The sequence below is a fragment of the Somniosus microcephalus genome, chromosome 10 (genome assembly GCF_052327205.1).
Source record: "Somniosus microcephalus isolate GS21.2 chromosome 10, FLI_Smic_1.0, whole genome shotgun sequence".
NCBI lineage: Eukaryota > Metazoa > Chordata > Chondrichthyes > Squaliformes > Somniosidae > Somniosus > Somniosus microcephalus.
In genome coordinates this window covers 129170216-129191450 of record NC_140996.1, presented here as the reverse complement: position 1 = coordinate 129191450, position 21235 = coordinate 129170216, and the positions used below count along the sequence as shown (strand labels likewise).

At 43.7% G+C, this 21235-nt stretch overlaps 1 protein-coding gene across 1 annotated transcript in view; it reads right to left on the bottom strand.

Annotated features, from left to right (window-relative positions):
- Positions 1-21235, bottom strand: part of grm5b (glutamate receptor, metabotropic 5b) — a 953934-nt gene that overhangs the window by 662167 nt on the left and 270532 nt on the right. Inside the window, exon 2 of the mRNA XM_085998803.1 lies at positions 16310-16559. Coding sequence (XP_085854929.1) covers positions 16310-16559 — 250 coding nt within the window. The remainder of the gene's footprint in view (positions 1-16309; positions 16560-21235) is intronic.

Below are 21235 nucleotides of genomic sequence, written 5' to 3'. Positions count from 1 at the left end.
GCTTTACTTTTCTATTTTCTCTGTATTGAATGTGACTGGACATTAAGTGCTGTCAGATGACATGCCCAGCTTTTTTGTATTTTAAACACGTTACCAGCCACCTTCAACTTTCCTCTCAGGACATTCAACTGCTCCTGCTGGAGCCCATAAATTCAATCATAACAACAATGTGTTTGCTGGTACAGTGCTTTATCTTTCTTTATTGATCTACAAAGAAATAGAATCTATCAGAAGTTTACAAATCAGAGCTTTGTAGAACTGTGTATCAGTATTAAAGAGAACACACTCTGTCATGAATTTACACACATTGTTTGCTATCCTCATAGAGTACTGAATTATCAATATAAAAATGTAGTCGCAGACACTTGGTGTGCTGTGCCTGTTAGAATACAAGATGTCTTTTTTTAAGACTGCTGCATAAGAATCAAATTCTACATAGGAATCTAACATGCAAAATTGCTACTCTGTGGTCAACATTCTTGTCTACTTCATGTAAAGGCTTCACATGGAAAAAAAATAAAAACAGATTGCAATCACAAAATTATGAATAAAAAGAAAAATTGATTTTGGCTTGTACAGCTTTCAAATCCTTATGTTGTTTATGTCACTCATGTTTTCTTCTTTTGATTGGCTGTTCCGATATTTTGACTGGTACAGACAAATAATGGTGCTATTGTTACATACACACTTCCAGCAAATGACCTCCACCAAACCCTCGTCTCCCCCGCCATAAGTTTCATTCAATTAATTAAATACTGCTCATCACTAACTACAGTACACTGTACTTACATATTCCATCATATTAGAGACTGCTTTTTGAGTTGTCTCCATGGATGCTGAAAGTGAGTTCACCTCATATTTTATGATGAGTTCAGTGCAAGTTTTTGGCCGCAATATTTGGCTCTGTAGCACTAGTAGTTTTGAAAAAAAATGGTGTCCACCTCGCTTCCACCCACTTCCGGTGTGGCCTGCGCTGAATGCCATCTTGGTGAGGGCGATATGTGCATGCGCCAGCAGTATGCAGGGTAGGCAGATTGTGAAGTCATGACCTGCCATTTTCAACCTCACTGCTCTATTCAATGCCCTCTCCTAAACACACACAGCTGAACATGCGTTCAGCTGCATGAGGGACCCCCACCAGCTACTTAAAGGGATACATCCAACTTGCAGGTTAGTTGCTTATTGCTTTGTACTGGCTCTTGCAGAGTTTGGAGGAGTACTGGGTTGCTGGAAGAGATTTGAAAATGTGGTAAAATGTGCAAGGAGTGCTACTGGACATTGAGAAGGCGTTGGCTGCTACTGGAATGTCTCTGAGTGCACCACTTTCTCCCAGTCATGGGGGCTCTAGTTGCAGTCCCCCTCGCGCTGCAGCATGACCGGGAGATGGAGCAGAGGCAGCAAAGAAGACAAGATATTCGCAGAGGGGGGAGGAGGAGGGCTCTCAGCAGGAGGCCTTACTACCTAGGGTCTTCAGGAAGCACTTCTCCTACCTGCACCTAAGCCACGAGCAGTGCATTTGGCGGCTCCGCTTCACCAAGGAGGTGGTCACAGAATTCTTCCATCTTTTGGAACCAGACCTGCAGCCTCAGAGCAGGGCGATCATGGCCCTGAATATTTTTGCCAGCGGATCCTTTCAGGCTAGAACACATGACATATAAAATATCTCACAGTTCACTGTCCATCGCTGCATCTGGACGGTCACAGAGGCTCTGTACTCCAGGAGATGGGACTTCATTGTCTTCTCTCTAAACAGAGAGAAGCAGGAGGACCACGTACATGGCTTTGCCAAGATAGCGGGCTTCCCCATGGTGCAGGGTGCCATCCAATGTACACACGTGGTTTTGCGGACACAGCATCTCAATGGTGAGAAGTACCGTAACCGCAAAGGGTACCACTCACTTAACGTGCAGTTGTTGTGCAACCACGCTCAGCACATCATGATGGTGAATGCCTGCTATAATGGCAGCAGTCATGATGCTTTCATTCTGCGTCAGTCCGCTGTGCCAGCAATCTTCCAACCACCACGTGAACCTAAGGATGGCTGCTCGGCGCCAAAGGCTATCCGCTCTACACTGGCTAATGACTGCCCTCCGCGACCCCAACACCCGTGGCCTGCACTCAAATAGTGACAGCCATGCTGCCACGAGGAACCTCACTGAGCAGACCATCGGGGTGCTCAAGCAACGGTTCTGCTGCCTTGACCACTCGGGAGGAGCCCTCAAGTACTCACCAGAGTGGATATCCCATTGAGTGGTGGTCTGCTGCATCCTCCACAACTTGGTCATCATGAGGGCACAGCCCATGCCACCACGGGTTCTGCAAACACCTCAGGAGGAGGAGAAGGAGGAAGGGAGGAGGCAGCCTGCACATCCACATTCCGGGCAGACTGTCCGTGAGCGCATCATCAGGCTCCGGTTCTCCTGAATGAAACCCCAGATCCCCATTACTCAACACTTCCCCATCTTACCATTACTTTGTTATGGACCATCACAGCATTCTCTTAGCTACAATGCTGAAATGAAAGCCACCACAAAAACAAACATTCCAAACCAAATTTATAAATCAATCAATTCAATATTACATAACAAAGTCAACTAATCACCCTTGTGCATTCCCTTGGTGCTTGTCTTCCATGTGCCTTTGCCTGTCCTAGTGCTCCTACGCGGTGCTACCCCATTGGCTGCAGCATGTCTGGTAGAAGGCTGCTGACTTTCAGTGGGGGAGACTGCAGGTGGTCTTGCAGGATGACCTCGAGCAGCTCTGGGCCTAGCAGGCCCGGCTGTGGAATGCACCACCTCAGCATGAGTGGCAGTAGTCTAGGCTGGCTGGCTGACAGGCAGCAGCAAGAGCATTGATGGAGTGGCAGTGGTGGGAGGGTGAATGCTGTCATCCTGAGAAAGGCAGCAGGTTCATGCTCCACGGAGCCACTGCCACTTCCCCGGGGTGGTGCCTCAGCAAACGTAGTAATCTGTTGGAGGAGAGGTTGCTGGACTGCTGTGATACCCTGCAAGCCCCTTTCATCGTTGGTAAACACATCCACAATAGCAGCAGTCTGAGGTTGTGTGGCAACAAGCTGAGCCTGCATGACAGAAGTCTGAGCTTCCACTGCAGCAGTCAGTCGTTGGGCCACTTTCACTAGTGCTGCAAAAGAAGCTCAGACATCACCATCAGACTCTGCATCATGGTCGGGTCCACAAGTGTGCTAATAAAGTTGTCCATCACTTGCATCCTGGAAATCATGGGCTCCAAGCTCTGCACAAAGTCCTGTGCAAAGTTGGTGCCGGACTCTTCCATGTCCCTTGACAGTGACAACAGGTTCTCTGGTAGGCCTGTCAATGCACCAAGCATTTTTGTGTGCATGCCCATCACCCTTTATCTGTAGGCTGCCCCATCGAAGTCCTCATCTGAGTCCTCTGCAGAGGAACTCGTGTGTGACCTCGCACCTGAGCTGCCCTTTCCTCCTGCCCTGGCTACAGGCCACTCATGCCTGTTGACCTCGTCAGCTATCTGCTCCCACTGGCTTTGCAGTGTGTGTTTGGAGGGCCCCACGGCGGATAGAAGACCTGTCTCCTCCTTTCCACCCCCTGCACTAAGGCCTCTAGTACTGCGTCTGAGAACCTTGGAGCCCTTTGCTGGCCTGTTGAGCCATTATTCACTCTTCTTATTCTGTCCCTTGCCTCCACAACCAGTTCAATGAGATGCTGCAGGCAGAATGCACCTCCCCTTTGAGAGGAGTGGAGGCTAGCTTTAATTGGAGCTAGCCTCGCATGAACTTGGGCCCCTTGTTGAGCGTTCAGCCACTCAGCAGCACGTTCAGTGCTGGGCTGAATGCTCCAATCATTGTAATTAGCAGGCAGCACAAAGGTTGTGTGCTGCCTGCATTCCTATCAACAGCCGTGGGCATTTTCAGGGGCTATCAAATTTAGCCCCCTATAACTTTTCAGTCAGATTTTCCCTCCTTTGCAGCGTACTCTTAATTTTAAGGGTATAACCTTTTGCATAAGTCTTGATCAAGAACAATAGTGGCTTGTATTTATACAGTGCATTTAATATACAAGACATCCCAAGGTGTTTTATAAAGAAATAACATAGGTAACAGACAGAGAGACATGGGAGAGAGGTTAGGAAAATAACTGAAGGCTAGGTCAAATGGGTGTGTTTTAAAGAAGACAGAGAAGTAGAGCGGTGGAGGGATTTAGTGAGGGAGTTCCAGAGAGTAGGACCGAGGTGACTAAAGGTCTGTCATCATTGGTAGGGTAAAGGGAAGGGGGAAGATGCACAGGAGGCTAGAGCCAGAGAATTGAAAGATGTGGATGGGGATGTATGGCTGAAGGAAGTTGCAGAGGTAGGGTGGTACATGGCTGTGGAGAGATTTGAAGAAGTGGACATGGATTTTAAATTGGGTGTATTGGGACATGCATCGGTGCAGATCAGTGAGGATGGGGATGATAGGTGAGTGGAAAATAGTGTGGCACAGAAGTAGATGCAATTTTGACAAGATGGAACTGCGGAAAGTGAATGATGAGATGCCATTTGATTTCCTCCTTTTGCTATCAAAGGTTCTATGTAAATAATATTGGACAATCCTCAGTACCATTCCCTGGGAGCTGTGTCTGCAGTATGAGCTGCCACAAATGTGGCACTAATTCCACGAGTGCTATAGGGCCTATTTTCCTAAGGTGGTGTTTGAGGACATTTGGCAAGCCTGTGAATGGAAGCGTGGCACTACACCATATTAGATACAAAATAGGTTCAAGCTACCATTAGCTTTAAAAAATCACTGCTGTCTTTGAACCTGATGTGAACGTGCAGACCAAAGTCTAGTGGGAAAAAAGAAAGCCGTTTTATTTAAAGTAAGAGCAGTGCCACCTGTGACACTAAATGCTCTGAGAATACAAATCTACAGTATGTAAGAGTGTGCTAAAGGAAAAAGAATGCACTTCAAAAAGAGATCCATTTTCAAAGATAGGAATTGACTCCTTTAAAACTTAACACAAAAAAAATCAGGGAGTGCTACATCGAGGGTAGTTTTGATTTTGGGTGGTAGGGTAAAACAGGCAATGCCAATTCAGCCACCCGTTACACATCTCTCCCGATTTTCAGTTCCATTGGGGATAGTGGTAATGAAAATCGAGAGACATGGATAACGAACGGCTGATCCGATAGCGTCCATTTTACATTATTACCCAAAGTTAAAATTACTCCCATCTTTACTAAAGTCTTCAAATCCTCGAGTGAACAGAACCATTATTGCCAAGCATCAAAATTCCAGACACTAATAGGTTGCTAACAAATAAATAATTACTCATGAGAGCCTGGGAAACAGGGTCAGACTACAGATGACAGGAAACATGCAGTTGTAATTTGTTCAACCACCTGCATTCAAAACCACAGACCTGGCAGGATAGATAGGTTACTGCTTAAAATTTGACATTTAACCAAGTACTTACACACCAAAATTTAAATATATGTAGATTTCAATAGATTGTTGGCAATAGAATTGTAATACTGGTGATACTACTAACAATGTTGAATTAAACTGCTAATTCCTTTTTAGTACATTGCAAATCTGCAAGCAGCAGTGGTGTGAATTTGATTTCTATACAGGTTCAGGACTGAATTCAGTCCATGCTGTCACTGTTGAAGTCTTTTGCTGAACCCCACATCTGATCCTCGCAGCTCCAATAAAGATCTAATAGGACATTTCCAAGGACACAGCAATGGTAATGGCACCAAATGGCTTTCGAAAAGAAATTAGTTCAAGTCTAGATGTTAAAACTCCGATTTTAACCTAACGCACTGGGCAAGGGTGGGGTGCTTTCGGGTCGGATTCTGATTTATACCTCGCCCAGCGCTTCAGTTGTACAGTACCTGGTCACACCCCATCTGTAGTACTGCGTACCGTGTTGGGCACCGAACCTCAGGAAAGATATATTGGCCTTGGAAGGGGTGCAGTGGAGATTCAACACAAATATACCAGGGCTTAAAGGATTAAGGGTTGCATAAACTTGGTTTGAATTCCCTTGAGTTTAGAAGATTGATCTAATCGAAGTGTTTAAAATGATGAAGGGATTCTATAAGGTAGATACAGAGGAAGTATTTCCTCTGGTGCAGAACAAGATGACAATCTTAAAATTAAAGCTAGACCATTTAGGAGTGAAATCAGGAAGCACTTTTCCACACATTACCAATTCTCCAAAGTCTGGAGAAAGTGGGACTGGCATGTGCCTTGCATGCTTCACCCATTTCTTCTTGAAAGTTGCAATCGGGGAACTACAACAAGCGTAGGATCTCCATTTGCATATTTAAACAGCCTGTCTCAGGCGCTGAATTGAAGGCCTGCCTGGAAGTTGCTTCAGGCGAGCAAGTGGTGCACAAGTACATCACCAGATTTTCAACTGCTAATCTCCCGTTTTCCAGGTGAGAAATGGGTGGCCGGCAACTGAAAGTCTCCCTCACTGAGCCTGTTCTTTCTTGGGGGGGGGGGGGAGGGTAACCAAAGTACAAGTCTAAAGAAAGAAAATTGCACTTGCTCCATCACACTTCACCCAACATCATAGCAAGTGCCAAGCAAAGAAAATATTTAGTATTGGATTTTACCATTGGTTTTACAAATAATGGTTTTACAAATAATGGAGTTTTCTGAGCTCTGAAGCGCCCTCATCTCTTAACAGCAGTGATAATAGGTGTTCTTCCATCACATTCAGTCAACTATTATTACTGTAATATTTGTATGTGTGTAGTTCATTCGTGTGCTGTGCAGGAAGAAAGATTTCAGTCAACAGTCAGATCAACAGCCTGGCATCAAATCCAACAGCAAGGTAGGTTTATAAGCATTTACCTGGAGCTACAACAAAGCTACTTCTGCTTGTTAATAACATTTGCTTTGAACAAGAAAATGAGTCTAGAGTACCGTTTGATCACCAGGTGCACACAATAGTGTTAAAATCCTGATGGCTGGGAAAATATCTGATGCTATTATTTATCTTATTGAGGTGTTTACACTTACAACGTTGATTACTTTCGCAAAAATATTTTCAATTAAATATATTAACCACTTCTTACATATTCCACATCGGATGCTTGGAAACAGAGTCCCACTTGTTAAGTATAACATTTTTGTGAGCAACAGAGCAACATTTAATGCAAGCGGATGAGTTGTACTGGGATCACAACAGGAGACCACTCATTGAGCAGCTCAGCGGGTAGCGATTGATACAATAGCATTTGTATAAGTATCCAACCAGGAGCTCAGGTGTTTTTTCTTAAACAAAACAGTTTCTGTTTTGGGTTAGGGTTAGGGTTAGAGTTTTATTTTTTTAAATCATGACAATCCAGAGAGGACTGTTCAGAAAGAAAATATTATTAATAGTTAGGACGTGTGTCTCTTTACACTGCAGAACACAAAACAGTGTCAAATACTGCACTGAAAGCACTTTGATAAACTTCTCATTTAATACTATTTTATTTCAAAGGGTATATATGCAAAGTAGGTAAGTTTTTTTGTTATTATGTGGCTCGGTGTCAAAATTTGTCTGAAAACACTCCTGTGAAGGACCTTGGGACGTTTTACTGTGTTAAATGTGCTATATAAATGCAAATTATTGTTGTTGTTATAACTAGGTCTCTTAAAAAAAAGGCTGTGAGACTTATTTAGATCAAATGCTTGTCTTATTTCTGAAACAGCTACTGCTGTTAGCACAGCTGACATGGTGACACAATTGGCACGTTATGATGTAGCTCACTTCAAAAGTGGAACATTATCGTGTCATTTTACAAACACTGTGTGTGATTTCTAATCTGTTGTCATGGCAGGTTGTCTGGCTGACCTTGAGGATTACCTGTCTAACACTATCCAGTGGAGCTGGTCATTGACACCACTGATATCAGCAGACATCTCCACAAAGGGACGCCTGGGGCTTTGTTCCTGAAAAATGCTCAGTACCAGTCTGATTTTTCAGAGAAAAAATGTATGGAGTACATAACCCTGCACTGTATAAGGAGCGTGTTGTGTGTGAATCAACTGTAAATTTTAATGATTTGCAGAGGAATATATCGAACTATACAGTCTTCAATGTTTATATTTTGTTTCCTGTTGCTCGGGAGCAGTATGCAATCATCACCTGCAATGTAAACCTGTTACAATGAGTGAGCAATAAGAGTTTCACTAAGCAGCAATATTAACAGAACTACAGTCTCTAATACCATTTCAGCAGTTATATGCAGAGAATAAGCCTCTAAAATTGCATCATTGAAAGTACCATGCATTTGTCTGAAATTCCTTTCTCCACTGCTTTAATGGAGTAATTTATTCAGTTCCTGCCCTGGTTTAAATGTTCTGCTAAAATAGTGCAGAGAGGAATTTCAGACTAAAGTATTAAGCATCATACATAATCCTGCTGCCTGATTTCAGAGCCTTGGCCTTGTGGAGATGAAATCTGTCAACAACTTTTAATATCCCAAAGCATTCCAGTTCTAATAATATTCTTTTCTCTCTACCCCCAAAAACAGAAATTATTATCACTGACAACTGCTAATCAGAGGTCAAATGAGGTTCATTATTTTTACCCCATCCTAGACTGGGAGTAGAATCAGTGCACCAGCACAACAGACATGTTGGCCCAGAAATTCGGGTCCCAACGCGTGAGTACGGACAGAGTACTCACGCGTGGACCCGATGGAAGTGCCAGAATCTTGCATGCACTATGCATGTGCGGGAAACCGGCACTTCCGATCCTCTGAACCAGGTCGAACGCGTGCGCGCGGGAGTCTGCGCGTGCGCGTTGAACTTCCATTTTTTTTACAGGTTTGAACGTGCAGGTAAGTCTGTACATTTTAGAAATGTAAAAAGCAGCCGTAAGGACTTCATTTTCAAAGGTAAGTGGTCAATTATTTAAAATTTAAAAAAAATTTCCACAGGTTTTTTACTTTTAAATACTTTAAAGCAAGGTAAGTTTATTTTTAGCCCTGTTTTTTTATAAAATTATTTTTTCAAAAATTTAAATTTTTGTTTAAAATAGTTATTTAATGTCATTTATAGTTTATTTACAAAGTGTGATGCTTTTTAAAAATTTATTTGAAGGTAAAGTACAGTTTTACAGCCTCAGCATTTATATGTTTTGACAGGTCTATCTGTCAAGACTTATGAATGGAGCATTCCCTGCTCCGATTGGCTGCCTGTTGCTCACGTGATCCCAGGGGACGCTTCGCACTAACTACGCCCCTGGGACACGCCAGCATAGCGCGCCGGCCTCTGGGACAGGCCTCGGAGAGGAATTCCACGCAGGCCAAGAGGTCAACTGCCGGCGCGCTAGGTAAGTGTAGGTCGGGGGCTTGCACCCGCGGGAAGCCCCCGACCCGAATTTCTGGGTCGTTGTATTTGTGCTGGGGCTCCAGGAGAGCAGCACTCAAGCACAGTGCATTAGGAAAGTATTAAAGCAGGAGTACTTGTTTCCTAATTCATCGCAGCCCCCTCCCACCCCCCAAATGTCCTGACATCACTTTTCCAGGAATGTCTGGGGGTTGTGGGGGTGGCGTGTACCCTGAAAATCCCACCATATAAGCAATCAAAAGGGCTATATGTGTTGCAATCCACTATATGTGGGCCCCACTAAGAAGATCTCTTGAAGAATTTTATATTCCTCCTCACTGTTTGCCAACTCTCTTACTTTGAAATAACAACAGAAAATGCTGGAAAAACTCAGCAGGTCAGGGCAGCATCCGTGGTGAGAGAAACAGAGTCAACGTTTCAGGTCGATGACCTTTTGTCAGAACTGGAAAAAAGCAGGAAATAGAAAGCAGGTTTGGGGGCTGGGAAAAGGGGGAGGGGATTAGAGAACAAAAGAGAAGGTCAGTGATAGGATAGAAAGCAGGAGAGATTAAGAAACATTGAGAGACATTAAGAGATGTTCAAGGCAAGAGGAGGTGGTAATAGGGCAGGTTAAGGAACAAAGGATGGCTCTAGATGAAGTGTGAATTGCGCTGGCAGAATGAAGGACAGCTGCCATGTGGGAGGGAAGAAGAAAAAAGGTGGCCAAACAAAAATTGTGGATAAAAAAAAAGGAAATATATATATGATAGGGGCCGAGGTTATGATCTGAAATTGTTGAACTCTATGTTGAGTCCAGAGGGCTGTAGAGTGCCTAATCGAAAGATAAGGTGCTGTTCCTCGAGCTTACGCTGAGCTTCCATGGAACAGTGCAAGAGGCCGAGGACGGTGAGGTCTGAGTGGGAATGGAGCGGAGAATTAAAGCGACAGGCCACCAGGAGCTCGGGGTCCCTCTTATGGACTGAACGGAGATGTTCCGCAAAGTGGTCATCCAATCTGCGTTTGGTCTCTCCAATGTAGAGGAGACCACATCGTGAGCAACAAATACAGTATACTAAATTGCAAGAAGTACAAGTAAATCGCTGTTTCACCTGGAAGGGGTGTTTGGGTCCCTGGACAGTGGGAAGGGGGGAGGTATAAGGGCATGTGTTGCATCTCCTGTGCTTGCACGGGAAGGTGCCGGGCGAAGGGGAAGGGGTGCTGGGGGTGGTTGAGGAGTGGACTAGGGTGTCGCGGAGGGAGCAGTCCCTACGGGATGCTGAAAGGGGAGGTGAGGGGAAGATGCGTTTGGTGGTGGGATCACGCTGGAGGTGGCGGAAATGGCGGAAGATGATCCGTTGAATGTGGAGGCTGGTGGGGTGAAAGTTGAGGACAAGGGGAACACTATCGTGGTTTCGGGAGGGAGGGGCAGGGGTGAACGCAGAAGTGCGGGAGATAGAACGGACACGGTCAAGGGCTGTGTCAACCTGAGTAGAGGGGAATCCTCGGTTGAGGAAAGAGGAAGACATGGCGGAAGCAGTGGTATGGAAGGTGGCATCGTCGGAGCAGATGCGGCGGAGATGGAGAAAGTGGGAGAATGGAATAGAGTCCTTACAGGAGGCAGAGTGGGCAGAAGTGTAGTCCAGGTAGCTGTGGGAGTCAGTGGGCTTGTAGCGAATGTTAGTCAATAACCTATCCCCAGAGATGGAGATGGAGAAGTCGAGGAAGGGAAGGGAAGAGTCGGAGATGGACCATGTGAAGGTGAGGGAAGGGTGGAAATTGGAAGCAAAGTGAATTAAATTTTCTAGTTCAGGGCGAGAGCAGGAGACGGCACCAATACAGTCATCAATGTACCGGAAAAAGAGGTAAGGGAGGGGACCCGAGTAGGACTGGAACAAAGAGTGTTCCACATATCCCACGAAAAGGCAGACATAGCTAGGACCCATGCGGGTACCCATAGCAACACCTTTGGATTTGGAGGAAATGAGTGGAGTCAAAGGAGATCTCTTACTTTGATGTTGCTGTCAAATTTTGACATCATACTCCATATGCGAAATCCAAATCATATAAACCCAAAAGAGAGAGTAAAAGTGGACCCAGCATTAACCCCTGTGACACATAACTTCCCGGCATGCTGTGGCGTTTCAACTCCAACTCCACAGCATGTGTGTGACTTAATAATCCCGAGCCCCGGGGTCCCTGACTGTCTGCAGTTAAACCGGCACAGCTGGTTAAAGCAGAGGCTTCATGTCTCATTATCATATTTAAAATGCCAACCCGCCTCCTGGCAGCGGGTTGGCTGCCCGCTCCCCGTCCCACCTGAGTAAAAGTCAAAAGAGGGCGGATTGGAGGCGGGTTTAACTTCCCCCCTAACCCCGCCTCGAACCGACTTGTTTTTTTCACGTGAAAATTCCCCCGAATGTTTCAAGTCGATGATCTTTCATCAGAACCTTTCTGTTGAAAGGTAATCGACCTGAAACATGAACTCTGTTTCTCTCTCCACAGATGCTGCCTGACCTGTTGAGTATTTTCAGCATTTTCTGCTTTTATTTACCCTAACCCCCTACTTTCTGTCAGTTAACCATCTTTCTATCTATGTTGTTACATTTCCTCTTATTATATATGCCTGAATTTTTGTAACAAGCCGCCTGTGAGGCATTTTATCAAATTTCTTCAAAAATCCAAAAGAACTACATCTACTGCATTCCCTTTATCTATCCAATTGGATCTTCAAAAGCGCTATTACATTTATCAAACACAACTTGCATTTAATAAATCCATGCTGGCTTTCTTTGATTATCTCATGCATCTCTAAATGCTCACTAATCTGATTTGAATGATGGATTCTAACAGTTTGGTCACAACTGACATTAGACTAGTCAGTCTATAATTATTCAACTCATCCTTCTCTGTCTTCTCGAATGGAGGTAGTACATTGACTGCCCTCTCATCCCCTGGCACAATTTGCATATCTAAGGCCGATTGAAAAATTACATGTCACACAGTCTCTGACTTCCTTCAACCTTCAGTCTTGGGTGCATGCTATCAGAACTACTTTACCTTCAGTTCTACTATGCTTTTGAGAATCACTTCCTTATCTACAGTTACACCAACATTCTCACTCCTGCCACCATTTGTAATAACTGATGTAAAATATTTATTCCATATTTCTACCATACCTTCAGCCTCCACAACTAGATTCCCCCTTCAACCCTGAGCTATCCTACCTTCCCTTTCATTATTCCTTTATTTTTAAATGCTTATAAAAGCACTTGCCATCTCTTTTTATATTATCTGCTGGCTTTTTTCACATATTCCCTTTTAGTTTTGCTGATCTCCCTTTTCATCTCACTTCCCACATTCCTCTTAAGCAATGTTAGCTCTAGTTTTGTAATATGCTTCCCTTTTAAACTTCAGTTTAATTTTAATCTCTCTATTTCTCCATGAAACTCTATCTTTTGAGCATCGCCTTTCACCTTATAGGAATATGTTTCTTTTGTATTCCATCAATCTCATAATTGAAGTTCCCCCACTGCTGACCTATCATCCTGTTTTCCAGGTAATTTGGGTCAGAGCACTTATTGGGGAAAATTTTGCTGGAGCGGGGCATTTTGTGGTGTGTGGCGTTAGACTTTCTTCCTGCACCATTCAGCTCGAATAAAATTGGTGCCGTAACTTGCTGGAAGTGCGAGGTGATAACGGAGCATCTGGGACCTTAGTGAATAACGGGAGTAATAGTCTATCTCCTCAACTAATGATATTTAAGAATTGAGAAAAAAATAGAGGAACGACGGAGAAGGAGAGTGAATTAGAGTCAAGTCAGGTACAGAAAGAGAAATAAAGAGAGAAGAAGAAAGATTAGATTAAGGGAGAAAGAAAAAAGAGACAGAAAGGAAAAGCAAGAAAAAAATGTAAAAATTTGAAATTTGTAATTTTTTAATTCTCTTTAAGAAGAATTTACCACTGCAGGAATGAGACTCAACAGTATAAATAGTTCCCTTTCTGGGCCAGAGAGATTGATTGACATTGCAGTAACAATTAGCACCTTGTTAAAAGGTACCCTGAAACCTGTAAATTAGGGACACCTAAGGGACTTGCATCAGGTGTCCCTAATTTACAGGTATCCTTAATTTCAAAATGGTCATTGTATGTACAATAAACCGGATTAGCCAAATATTCCATAATTAGCTGTATCTCCTTCAGCGTTCCTTCTTTTTTTTGCCCTGACCTGGGATCGTGTCTAATTCTGGAGCCCAGCCAGCAGGATGTGGTTCTGTACATTTTCAGTTTGTTGGGTTTCCTAGCTCATTGACATCCTAGGATCCTTTTCCATCAAGGGAGGGATGTCCTGATCCTGGGATCTGCTACGTTGGCAGCCTGCACTGGGTGAGGTGGCTGCTGTAGGGCTGGTGTGCCTGGCAGATACCGGCCAAATTGGGGAGGATTAATGTCCTGCAGACCCTTGTCTGGGACCCCCTCCCTCCGTGTGCTGCAGCTGCTAATGCTTGAAGTTTTGGGAGGCGGGTTGTTAGCAGCTGATCAGTGCCTGACGCACTGGTGGAGTAGGGTTGCCACTCTGGTTGGAGGCATTCCTGGAGGTTTGATCACGTGATGTTCTGACCACATAACATCTGGCCATGTAGTGTCATATCACATGACATTGTATCATGTGACATCGGATCACGTGATATCAGATTACATGACTTCTAAAAATGTTATTGGATTTACCTTATAAAGTTTGGGTCCCCTATAGTTGAGAATATTTATTTTTGGTTTTGCGCCAGCAGTTGTTGTGAGAAGTTCCACGAACCAGGAGGCCACCCATGAGCAGGTGAAGGGGGAAACCATTCTCTTCATCTCTCCTCCGAACCCCCAGTCTCCATCTCTGCCCCCCAGCCCCCATTCCCCAATCTCCTTCTTCCTCCAGCCCCATTCCCCAGTCTCCCTCTCTCCCCCCAACTCTTGAGCCCCATGTGATTTCAGCCCTCCTGTGATTTCAACCACCCCGCAATTTCAGGGCCCCCAATTCCCGACTCCCGCGCCCCTTCCCCCCACCCCCCCTGCAGCAGTTCCCGGCTTTTGTGTAATGGAGATCTCTCTACCCAGCATCCATAGTGGCAGAGAAACCCCTCTAAGCCTACGGTCGAGCCGCGCAAGCATTCAATCGCAGAGATAGAGCGGGTCCTCTGCCATTATGCATGCTGGGTAGAAAGGTCTCTAGTACACAAAAGTCTTTTTTTCACCTGCTGCCACCTCGCACTTACCTGCTTGTCCGGTGTTTTAAGTTGTAAACAGATTTGATGCATGGAAGACTGCCCATGGTTCATAATTTATGAGTGTCCATGGTTTCAAGGTGCAGTTTGTATCTATTACAATGTAAGTAATTTGGAACTGTCAGTAAATGTCTGTTTTTTGCAGGAGTCTGTTTTTTGGTGCAGTTTGTACAGGTTTCACTATATTTATGCTGTTAATTATGAGTCCTAAATTTCTGTGGCAAGTTTAATGGGCAATTAATCCAACAAGTTCTTAAAAATAACAGGGAGGCTAAGGACAAGTTGCCATTTGCGCGAAGCAAATGATAGAGGCGTGTAATTCGACCAGCAAGTTCTGGAGATTCATAACTCACTGCATAGCTCGGAACAGCTGGTCCTATGTGCAGTAATTACAGCGGCGGTGTGAACTCGCTGTTATTTTTTCAGGACGATTTTCCCAGTCTAGCACCCTACTTTAATTATTCATTATTCTATTCTATTTTCACATCAAGCCTCACTGTGTTGTGATCAATATTACCCAACTCTTCTCCTACTCTCATATCAGTTTTTTGTTGTATGTCATTTCCCAAAGCTAAATCCTTGTTGGATTAAAACTGTACTTTTTTTTATTTGTTCATGGGATGTGGGTGTCGCTGGCAAGGCCAGCATTTATTGCCCATCCCTAATTGTCATTGAAAAGGTGGTAGTGAACCACCATTTCAGAGGGCAGTTAAGAGTCAACCACATTGCTATGGGTCTGGAGTCATATGTAGGCCAGACTGGGTAAAGATGGCAGATTTCCTTCCCTAAAGGACATTAGTGAGCCAGATGGGTTTTTACAACAATCCGGTAATTTAATGGTCACCATTACTGATACTAGCTTTTTATTACAGACTTTTATTTAATTAACTGAATTTAAATTCCCCAGCTACCGTGGTAGGATTTGCGTTCATATCTCCAGATAATTATCCCAGACCTCTAGTTACTAATCCAGTAACATAACCACTATGCTACCGTACCACTCTGATCTAGGAAACAGTCTTTGATGCATTTTAAAAATATTTTCCCACTTTTGTCACATCTACTGGAGAAGAATTTCTGCCCTGTTCTCTCGATCTCCCATTGTAACTTTGGTAGAAGAACGGCAGGAGCCCTGGAGAAATTGCGTAAATGGCCATTTATGCTGCTTCTCTGGGAGTTCCACCAATCTTCCACCTAAGTTACGATAGCAGATCGGGAGAACCCCTGCACAAATTGCGGGCAATACCTTTATCCCAGCCTATCTTTGGATATTTAAAATAACCCAATATTATTTCTCTAATGTTCTTATATAGCTCTCTGAACTGTCTGCAAATCTCCTCCTTTTTCTTATCTCCGCTGTTTGGTTATCTATAGTGTACACCAAGAATAATACCATTTCCCATCCTGTCCTTTAGCTTTATTCATTTATATATAATAGTGGTAGAATACAAATAATTATGTTGCATAATGCAGACAGGCATGTTGGCAGCTGGTAGACAACAACCATTGGACTGTATTATGTATCTCAAAACAAATAAGTAGTAATATTCTTCCTTTGAGTGAAGCAATTGATTTTATTGATCCACTCTGAGCCAAACCATAGTTTTAAATTAAAGCTGTTTTGTCTGCTGGTGTCATTGTTATTTTAGCTCATTTCTAAAGCCCTGGAGATTTTGAACCACACCAATATGTAAATATCAATTCAGTAAAGCCTGAGATTTTCACTTACCTGCCAATCAGCTGGAACTCTCCCATAGATCCAAGTCGCCTCATAGACATCAGCAGCCCTCTTATAGTCATGCCCTCACAAAAGCAAGCCACAACTCGGGCCTTTGGTAGTTGACTGCGCATCTTCCTCAAAAGCTTATCAAAGCTCTGCTCCCCAGCATTGCTGTAGATTTTGTAGGAGTGAGCAATGCAGATTCCCTCTTTAGCTGCCATCTCTTTAAAAGCTTCCATGCCACTTTCTCCATAATTACCTACAAGACAAGCATTGGATGTCACTGTGCATCAACAATTAATATAAAAAAAGCTGCTGCTATCTCACTCAAAGAGGTTCACTGACTTCACTTATTGTCACCAATGCATAACCAATTATTTGCTTCTGTTTGTGTCAAAAGTTCACTTCCAGAGCTGCACGAATTCAAGATAGGTACATTTTCTCTAAGTAGTTGAAATAACAGCGGAGAATTTGCCAATGGGGAGCTTTTGGAGGCGGGACTCCCACTTATCGGGTTTCAGTCCCGCCTCCAACAACTTCTGACCAACCCACGCTATTTTCCCTTGATTGACCTTGTTAAGCCCACCCAGCGGGCTTAGCAGGCCAATTAAGGGAAAGCCAGTTGCAGAGAACCTCAACGTATGATGTTTCATCTGTCAAAGATTTTTGACAGATGAATTGTCATCGTTTGTCAACTCTGTGAAGCTGTCAAACAGTGACATTCTCTGTAGTTTGATGAGGTCTTGAATTCAAGACCTCATCAAACATCTCTCTTTTGCAGAAATGAGACGGTTGTTGCATTGGAGAATGTAACGGCCATCTGTCATCTCCAACGCGGAGGTGTGAGACTCTCCGCATACCCACCGACTGAAGCCTGCAGGAAGAAACAAAGGTAAGTACTCTTTTACTAACACTTTGCACTTACCTCAGATACTCACCTCTCCACACTTGCACCCATCACTTACCTTCACAGCACATTTTTGCACCACCCCCCCCGACCCCCGCAGACCCACTACTCGCCTCGCTGACCTGGCGGGTTTCAGAGCCTTCGGGAAGCCCGAACTTCTGAGGGCAAAAAGGGGATAATTCTATTTTCTGCCTGTTAACTACCTGCGGGACGGCTAACTGCCTCCTGGGAAGATGCATGAATTACAGAAAAACTGTTGAGGAAAGGAAAATGCACAAGCCATAACGCCTGCAGCTGCTTAATTGGCCATCCCACAAACAAAGCCAATGTTCTGATTTCCATCTTGAATACCAATTAACTTTTGGATTAACGCATCCAGTATATAGTTAAAAACAATCAGACATTTTAGCTTTAAAGGGACACAGCTTCAATTTAGCTACAGAGTAATACACTGTACATTACATGGTATAATACTCCTCTCATGATAAATTCCCATAGCTGAGCGTTCCCATTTCAATGTTGTCATTTTAATCTCCATTTTAGGAATATAGGAACAGGAGTAGGCCACTCAGCCCCCTGTACCTGTTCCGCCATTCAATTAGATCATGGCTGATCTATATCTATCCGCCTTGATTCCATATCCCTTAATACCCTTACCTAACAAAAATTTATCAATCTCAGTTTTGAAATTTTCAATTGACCCCGAGCCTCAACAGCTTTTTGAATGAAAGAGCTCCAGATTTCCACTACCCTTTGTGTGAAGAAGTGCTTCCTGACATCACTCCTAAGTGGCCTAGCTCTAATTTTAATATTATGCCCCCTTGTTCTGGACTCCCCCACCAGAGGAAATAATTTCTCTCCATCTACCCTATCAACTCCATTAATCATCTTAAACACCTCAATTAGATCACCCCTTAATCTTCTATACTCATAGGAATACAAACCTAGTCTGTGTAATCTGTCCTCATAATTTAACCCTTTTAGCCTTAGTATCATTCTGGTGAATCTGTGCTGCACCCCTTCCAAAGGCCAAGATATCCTTCCTGAGGTGACGTTCCCAGAACTGAATGCAGTACTCCAAATGGGGTCTAATGCAAGTTTTATATAACTGTAACATAACTTCCACCCCTTTGTATTCCAGCTCTCTTGAGATAAAGCCCAACATTCCATTAGCCTTTTCATTATTTTTTATACCTGTCCAGTGCTTTTAGTGATTTCTCTACTTGGACCCCTAAATCTCTCTGCTCCTCTACAGTTCCTAGCTTCTCACCATTTAGAAAATACTCTGATCTATCTTTATTAGATCCAAAGTTGATGACCTCACATTTTCCCTCAGTCAACTCCATCTGCCACAGTTTTGCCCACTCACTTAGTCTATCAATGTCCTCTGCAACTTTCTGCTCCCATCTACACTATTTACTGTGCCACCTAACTGGGAGTCATTAGCAAACCTGGATATACGGCTTTCTATCCCTTCATCTAAATCATTTATAAATATAGTGAAAAGCTGAGGCCCCAGTGCAGATCCCTGAGGGACAGCATTAGTCACATCCTGCCAATTGGAATACACATTATTATCCCTACTCTATGGGGGTGATTTTATTAATGGGGGCGCATTGGAGGCGGGACTGCTGCTTGGCGGGTCGATGTCTCGCCTCCATAAATTTGTGGCCAACCCACGCTATTTTCCCTTGATTGACCTTGTTAAGCCTGCCCAGCAGGCTTAGCAGGCCAATTAACGGAAAACCGGTTGCAGAGAACGTCAACATATGACATTTCATCTGTCAAAAGATGAACTGTCATCGCTTGTCAGCTCTCTGAAGCTGTCAAACAGTGACATTATCCACAGCTTGATGAGGTCTTGCATTCAAGACCACACCAAACTTCTTTGTTTTTCATAAATGAGATGGTTATTGCATCTGAGAATGCAACGGCCATCTCTCATCTGCAACACGGAGGTCCGAGACTCTCCGCATACAAACAGACTGAGGCTTGCAGGAAGAAACAAAGGTAAGTACACTTTTAAACACACTTTGCACTTACCTCAGATACTCACCTCTATACTCTTGCACCCATCACTTACCTTCACAGCAAACTTTTGCCCCCCCCCCGACCCCCGGAGACCCAGTACTCACTTTGCAGACCTGGCATGTTTTGGAGCCTTCGGGAAGCCTGCACTTGTGAGGGCAAAAAGGGGATAATCCTATTTTCTGCCTGTTAACTACCTGTTAACAGACAGTTAATAGGCTTTAATCCCTTCCCACCTCCAAGGAGATGGCACTCGGCGCGGGACGGCTACCCACCTCCTAGGAAGATGGCATGGAGGTGGGTTGGGGCTGGGTTGGACACCCGCCCCCAAATTCTGCCATTTTCCCGGCAGTCCCGCCTCCATACCTGCCTCCCCTGTGCTGGCAAGATCGCGCCCAACTATTCAAATTGCAATGAACTTGCTAAAATAAATATCCTTTTTTATTATGTGTCTTTATGTGCATTAACATTTCACTGAGACAAGTCTGTTTAATTCTTAATTCACCAGTTACATTCATGATACTAGACACGACGTGTGACACCTACTACAAAGATCACAAATATCAGTGCAGAGATATTGGCTATTGGAATGTAGCTACAAATCTAGAAGTTTTAGACAAGCCTGGAATTGCATCACAGTTACAGAAATATAGAAAAGCAGGTGTAATGCCTCACCTGTGACTCTTAAAACATACAGACCTGGAATTTCCACAGGGTTCTCCTGATGTATGCCTTAACCTCTGTGGAAGGTCAGTGGAACCTCTGGAGATACAGCGTGAATGACCATTTTTAGCTGTTTATGCCATTCCACCAGGGGTTACGCTGATCTTCCTCCAAATTTATGGCAGTAGGTCGAGAGAACCACTCCCCCCATGAAAATTCAAAATGATAGAAACTTATTACTAGGATAACCCAATATTTTCACAGTGATCTTAATTTCATGCATTTGTAAATATGAAAATCAAACCCTAGCAAAAGTTAATGCAAGTTTTTAATAGTACAGCTTTCAGTGTTAGATATAGTTAAATTAAAATGTCAGTATTTTTTAAAGCCATGACATTTTAAGGAGATGATAACTCTAGTGGTATGTGCATTGAATGTTAAACCCTGTTCCCTTGTCACTGATTCCAACCCCTCCTTAACCACTGTCTCAGGGTGAACAAAACTGTTCTCAAACTTGGCGTCCCATTCTACCCTGAGCTGAGTCTCAGACCTCATACGCTCTCCATCACAAAGACTGCTTACTTCCGCCTTCACAACATTCCCTGTCTCCCCTGTTGAAATTTCCTGTGTCTTTGTCATCTCCAGACTCAACTGTTCTAAAGCTTTCCTTGCTCACTTCCCATTCTCCACCTTTCATAAACTGTATCATATCCAAAACTCTACTGCATGAATCCTCTCCTGTATTAAGTCCAGTTCATCCATTATTCCCATCCTTGCTGACTTACATTGGCTTCCCCTCCCCAATGCTTTAAATTTAAAGTCCTTACCCTCATCTTTAAATCTTCCAATAACTTAATCTCACTCTTTCACTGCTACATCATCCTGTCCAACTTTCACTGAATATTGTGCTCTTCTGACTTTGACCTTTTATACCTGTACCTTTCCCTTCACCTGCTGGCCAAACCTTCAGCCATCTGGGCACCATTTTCTGGAACTCCGTCCATAAACCTCTCTGCTTCTCCACCTCTATCTACTCGTTTAAACCCCCTCAAAACTCATCTCTTCAGCCAAGCTTTCAGTCACCCGAAATAATCTCTATTTTCTTCCCTTGGTGTTAGTTTTCCATATGCCTAGCTGTGATTTTTTTCATTAAAGTGATTATAGAACTGTAAGTTATTGTTGATACTAAATATTTACCCCTTGTGGTATCACATGCCATTTTTACTTTTTGGAAAAATCATTAAACAATCTATGATTCTTACATGGAGCCCTATAGGTTCTCCACGTGCTCAGTAAGTCAGCCAAATGCATTCCCCAAGAAACGCAACACTTCCTGC